This window comes from Macadamia integrifolia, unplaced genomic scaffold (assembly GCF_013358625.1).
Source record: "Macadamia integrifolia cultivar HAES 741 unplaced genomic scaffold, SCU_Mint_v3 scaffold3467, whole genome shotgun sequence".
NCBI lineage: Eukaryota > Viridiplantae > Streptophyta > Magnoliopsida > Proteales > Proteaceae > Macadamia > Macadamia integrifolia.
The window spans coordinates 7873-14174 of record NW_024869526.1 but is presented as its reverse complement, the minus strand read 5'-3'; the positions used below and the strand labels follow the sequence as shown (position 1 = coordinate 14174).

At 37.1% G+C, this 6302-nt stretch overlaps 1 protein-coding gene across 1 annotated transcript; it reads left to right on the top strand.

The window, feature by feature from the left end:
• Positions 1-996: 996 nt before the first annotated feature.
• LOC122068158 (UPF0481 protein At3g47200-like) lies at positions 997-2876 on the top strand. Its single transcript, XM_042632025.1, has one exon. It carries the CDS (start codon positions 1598-1600, stop codon positions 2861-2863), a length of 1266 nt encoding a protein of 421 aa, XP_042487959.1. The 5' UTR covers positions 997-1597; the 3' UTR covers positions 2864-2876.
• The last annotated feature ends 3426 nt before the right edge of the window (positions 2877-6302 follow it).

Below are 6302 nucleotides of genomic sequence, written 5' to 3'. Positions count from 1 at the left end.
AAAAAAAAAAAAAAAATGTTGGACGACATCTTCTTGAGAGTCTCGTACGCCACGAAACGTATAAAGTGGCTACTTTTTTTATGCATGTTGGGAGTGCAGCCGCTTAAGTTTTTAGTGGAATCTGATTCATGGTTTTATATATTTGTATTTTATTTAGGGTAGGGGTGTCAATCGGTCAGGCTGGGCCGGTCTTGATAGGGCTTAATCGGATCTAATGGGTCTATATTCTCGAATCATGTCCTACCTATTTAAGGAATGAATCGGTCTTGATCGGTGTTGTGTTGGGCTCGGTCGGATCCCAGGCTCTAATCAGGCTTCTCCTAATTGGGCTTATCGGGCTATAATCGGGCCTTAAATGGGATAATGTACCAATAAACCTTAAATGATCTTTACTTTTCTTAGATTTAAACTACTTTAATTTATTTTGTTAAATCATCAACAATTTTGAAAAGATATTACACTTAATTATTGTCAATAATTGATAAAAATATCAATATATAATCAATCCTATCCAAAAAAAAAAAAAAATACTCATATAAACGGTTGGACTAAACCTATCGATTCGAGTCGGACTTGTAAACAGGCTGGGACGGTTGGGAGGCCTATCGGGCTTACCCCTTACACCATGTACTACCTATTTATAAATGGGTCGGGCTTAAGCCCAACACATTTAATAATCGGGCCTATCCAGGTCGGGCCATAAAGGTGTCAGGCTTGGTCGGCCAAGAATTGACACCCCTAACTCAAGGTAAGTGTTTTGTGTCCGACGTCAGCCCCTATGCTTAGATACATGGCCACATGCCCCACTAGGGGCATGATGATCACTAAACACCCCTATGTCTATGGCATAGGGACCGTTCTCGAACACAAAAAACCATCCCAAGTTATTTGCATGTCTTGACTTTTTTTTTGGTTATTTTTGGTTTATTTTGGTTTATTTTGGTTTTTTTTTTTTTTTTTTGTTGAATATCAGTCTTGGTTGATATCAATATTGATATCAATCTCTATGAATCATATTGGGTTGTATTGGATGGTTTTATTTTCATTTTTAATTAAAATTTTGATTTTTAAACAAATTTATCCTCAAAAAATTATTCCATCAATACATGAACGATCATGCCATCAACCATTGGATGGAGAGTGAAGTGAAAGGCCATATACAGAATATGATCGTGCCCATCCAACGATTTAAGATGCGACTGTACACAAAACTTTTGGATTTTATTTTTAATATACAATGACAAGGCAACCAGTTTTCCTTCATTGGATATCCTAGAAAATTTCCTTAGCTTGGGCTCCCCCCCACACACACAAGAAGTAGGAGGATATATAATATAGTGATTCCAGAGAAACTCTCTAGATTCTGCAGGTCATGAGAACCATTCTTATATTAATCAACACTTTCTCCCATATTATTACTTGGAAAAGGTTAATAAGGAAAATGCATAAGGACTGAATTTACAAAGAATGTTCCATGCTTCCATTCCAGGGATTTTGAGGCCATATCTTCTCTTAAAAGACCCAACAAGGACTGTAATTTCCAGAACTCTTCAAGGCCATAACTTCTACCAAGAGTTAGGAAGAACATTAAAGAGGTATGGATGTAGATGAAGTATTGGCATCTTCAATTGCAGCAAAGCTTCGTCCTAAGCCTCCATTGTCCTCTCAAGCTTGTATCTTCAGAGTTCCCCATGTACTCTCTAGCCAAAGTGAAGGTGCTTTTGCACCTACTATAGTCTCAATTGGCCCCTTTCACCATGGTCATGAAAACCTAAAGAGCATGGAAGAATTCAAATTATGGTATTTGCATGGCCTCCTCTCTCGAGCCCCAACTCCAGAGACAAGTTTAAAGGTATTCACCAAAGCCATTAGACAATTGGAGAAATGTGCGCGTGAGTGTTATGCAGAAGAACTGATTGACCTCGACAAAGATGGATTCGTGGAAATGATGTTGGTCGATGGTTGTTTCATCATAGAACTTTTCCGCAAGAAAGCAAATGGCATAGAAGGAGTTCAAAGAGATGATCCCATATCCAACACACCTTGGATGGACACTTACTTGAGAGTTGACTTGATGTTGCCTGAGAATCAAATCCCATGGTTTGTTCTTGAATGTCTATTCAACATCACTGAGCCTCCCATACAAAGAAGCCATTCCCTAACCAAACTTGCACTTAATTTCTTTGATACTATGATGCCAATGACAATTCCTGCCAAATTAAGCTCTAGACATGAAACAAAGCATTTACTTGACTTACTGTGGAGCAGTATAATTTCAGATTCTGCAGATGTAGAGTTGACATTGGAGAATGATCAGTACTGGGAAATAATTCCTTCTGTGACAGACCTTGTAGAGGCTGGAGTCAAATTCAGGAAGGGAAACTCTAATGAAGAAATACTGAACATAAGGTTCAAAGATGGGGTTATGGAGATACCACCATTTTTGATTCAAGGAAGCACAGAACGGCTCTTTCGGAACCTCATTGCTTATGAGCAGTGCAATTATTTATTGCCTAACCGAATCACATCTTATGTTGTGCTTTTAGACTGTCTTTTGAACTCATCAAAGGATGTGCACTTACTAGGGGAGAAAGGAATAATAGAGAACTGGTTGGCCACTGAAGAAGATGCTTCCCTTTTCTTTAGCAGGTTATGGAAATGTGCTACTCTCCACAAATTCTATTATGTGGGAATTTGCCAGAAAGTGAATGCATATTATAGAACAAGTTGGCATAAGTGGCGAGCAACACTAAAGCGTGACTACTTCAACAACCCATGGACCATAATTTCCCTCATTGGTGCTATTGTACTACTAATTCTTACCTTCTTGCAAACCATTTTCTCTATCCTAAGTTATCATTAGTTTTTGTCTTTCATTTCATTTCCTTATTTGCTAACTCATATTCAGTTGCCTTAATTATTTGATTAGGAGAATTCCTACGTAGCCGATGGGAAACATTCTCTTGTATAAAGCTCTCTACGGTTGTTAGACGGGCCAAGATTAATAAAGTTAATTTCACCGAAAAGATTAACAAATTTAAGGAAAATACTTATAACTACGTTAGGACCCTTACTGTTAATCTCTGTTAGGGAATTTATGCTGACACCAGCTGATTTATTTATTTATTTATTTTTAATACCAAACTAGTCTCATCAAATCTAAACTACTTGATATACCCTTCTCTTAACCAGTTAACCCCCATCACATACCATTCATCATCTTCATCCCCAAATCATGAAGGCGCGCAGTGAAACTTGGGAGCGTGTCGGTTATAGATATTGGATATATAGAAGGGATCCGGTTCTATATACGGTGCCAGTGAAACTTGAAAATTTGACCAAATGGTACCACTCCCCATTTAAAAAATAAGAAATATAAAATTATAAATTCAGAATCCGACAAAGGTCCCCTGGAATATTACAATAATTTGTTCAGTTTTCCCGTTCCACGTGACAGACAATAAAGTTGGTAAGTAGTTTTTTTTAGTGAGGGCGTACTGTTCCTGGGATTGGGATCCTTGATGACATGTGGATAGACATAGATCGTGCGGCCGAATGGGGATGAATACATCAAGAACAATATTGGAGCAAATATCAAAAAATCCGAGAATAAACAAAATTATATCTGTACAATACATAGTGATTTAATGAGGTTCACATATCGATGTGGTGTGCTACGTCCTCGAATGAATAAGAAGATGTTTCACTATACAGAAGAGAGAATACACCCTAGCAGGAGTGAGAAAACTTACTCTGAAATCATAGCTCGAAAAACCCCTTCAAAATACAATTACTTTTTTAACAAGACAACAGTACATTATATACTTCAAGTGCTAGGCTCCAGGCTTGGGCCTATGGCCGAACCTCTCTGCTTCCATCATAGATCTCAGAAAACTTTCTATTCGGGTCGTCATCAAAATATGTCAGAGTGGGTCAATCTTCAAAACGGGTCAAGAATTCGAGACAAACATAACAGATGCCAAACACATGCGAAAAACTTGAGAGTTAAGATGATTTGAAACACAAATAGGGTTTCATTCATCCAATCTACCCCTCCACTCCAGATTTGACGTGACCTCAATTTCAAATCTTCTCTTCTCCATGAATCTCTTCTTTGGTTCTCAAATCAGCTGGTGTGAAACATAGATCCGAGGATAGGGTTTTATTCAAGGATTCTACCTTGGCTTCGCTCGAGAAATTGGTGCTTTACAGACATAAGTGTAGATTATAAACATCAAATGAAGAAACTGAATCTTTTACAATCAAAGAAATGGAAAGTAGTTCTGTTTCTTTCACTATTTTCCTTTCTAATTGTTCAAGCCCACTTATCAGGAGAACAATTCTATGTTTCGTTCTTCTTTTAATGCATTGGTTGTAGGCAAAGCAAACACCAAGAAAAATACAAAAATAAACAGAAAATAGATCCGCACAACACGGAGATTTAATGAGGTTCACACGCTGCTGTGGTGTACTATGTCCTCGGGTAAAGAAGAAGATGTTTTACTATGCAGAAGAGAGATTACACCCAAACAACGGCGAGAAAACTTACCCTTAAACCCTAGTTCAAAAAAACCCCCAAATACAATGATTTTCTCAACAAGACAACAGTACATTATATACTCCAAGTCGCAGGTCGATCTATATGGTCATGGTCAATCCGGTCGAACCCCTCTACTTCCATCACAGATCTCATAAAACTTCTCATTCGAATTACCACAAAAATATGTCGAAACGGGTCAATTTTCAAAACGGGTCAAAATTTTGAAACAAACTTAACAGTTGTGTTTCTCAATAAAATTGGAGATTCAATTCAAGACTTTAGATTGCAGAGAGGTGAGGTTCACTTTACCGTGAGTTCTTTGTGGCTTTTGGAGAAATTCATTCCGGGTGAATCTCTAGCTTCCTTAAGGTGTTGTTCTTAAATTTGTTTTGTTTTGATTTTCAAATCCTAATTCTGTTTCAAATCCCACCTCTCAAGTTTTTGGCGTTGTATATTTTTCTCTATGTATTCATCCCCACTCAATCACAAGATCCATGTCTATCAACGTGTCATCATCTTATGTTGCGCTATATGAGGATTCGGATCCATAGTTTCTACGCATGCACGAGGAGGGCCCGAGAAAACATTCACAAAAGCATCAAAGCAATCATAGAAGCATCATTTTTTCTTTCATAGGGGCTAACCAATCATTTCCCCATGTGTAGGCACATGAGCACTCTCTCCACAAAAATTTCCATAAAGTTAAACAAAGATCCTTTGATTAACCGGTGTACTCCCTCTTGAGAAATCCAATAGCTTTTAGGGTTTTTTTTTTTTTAATTACTTTCTTGCTCATAAGAGTGGATGGACCACATGGATAATTCTCAAATCGTGGCTTACTTCGTGTATGGCATCATTGTTTGTTTTATGCAAGAATTGATTAGTTTTATGAATAGGGTTACTGTAATTTAGTGAAAGAGTTCCATTTGATAATAATAAAGAAAAAAAGTTTATGAACAAATTCATGGAAAGATGCAACCACATATTGTAATAGATAGTGAAGAAGGGGAAGAAGAAGATAGAAACAAAGACACTCAAGGTTAAATTGTCAAAAACCATACATTAAAGACCATGGACCATTCTAAGAAGATAGAAACAAAGACACTCAAGGTTAAATTGTCAAAAACCATACATTAAAGACCATGGGCCATTCTTTTAATTCCTGGGATTAGGGATAAAATCTGGTCGGATCTTTGATTTCTAAACTGTGGATTTTTGGTGGGTACTTGGTATTTTAACACAAATGAGTTCTTCACTTCAATCCTAAAGCATATCCATAGCCATGGATCTCTTTATCTTTAAGATGGGAATGACAACAGAAGCAGTTAATTGTTCTATGAGATACTAATCCAAGAGGATTATCGAATACAATTTCAATTTCAAAGATTCATTATATTTCTAAATGCTTCTAGAAGTTCCTTCAGACCATGCTTGCTTCTTGGACATCTCCTTGATAGAATTATGGGATTAATCAACTATTCGGATTGATTAAATAGGTGAGAGTCAAGTTACATGAATCGGTTCGATCTACTCTCTAATTTAAAGATATGCGGGCCTAACCCATTGTGGTTTTGATTTTTGGGTCAACACAGTATTATATATAGTAGGTTTTGAGTCCCTGCATCCATCATTCACTCTACCCCAATTTACCATAAAAGTGAGAAAACTAATTCAAAGAGGTCTGAGACGCTGCAGAAGATCCATAGCCAAAATAAAAGATTTGTACAAAACTACATTGTTTTCGTCATCGACACACTCGGAT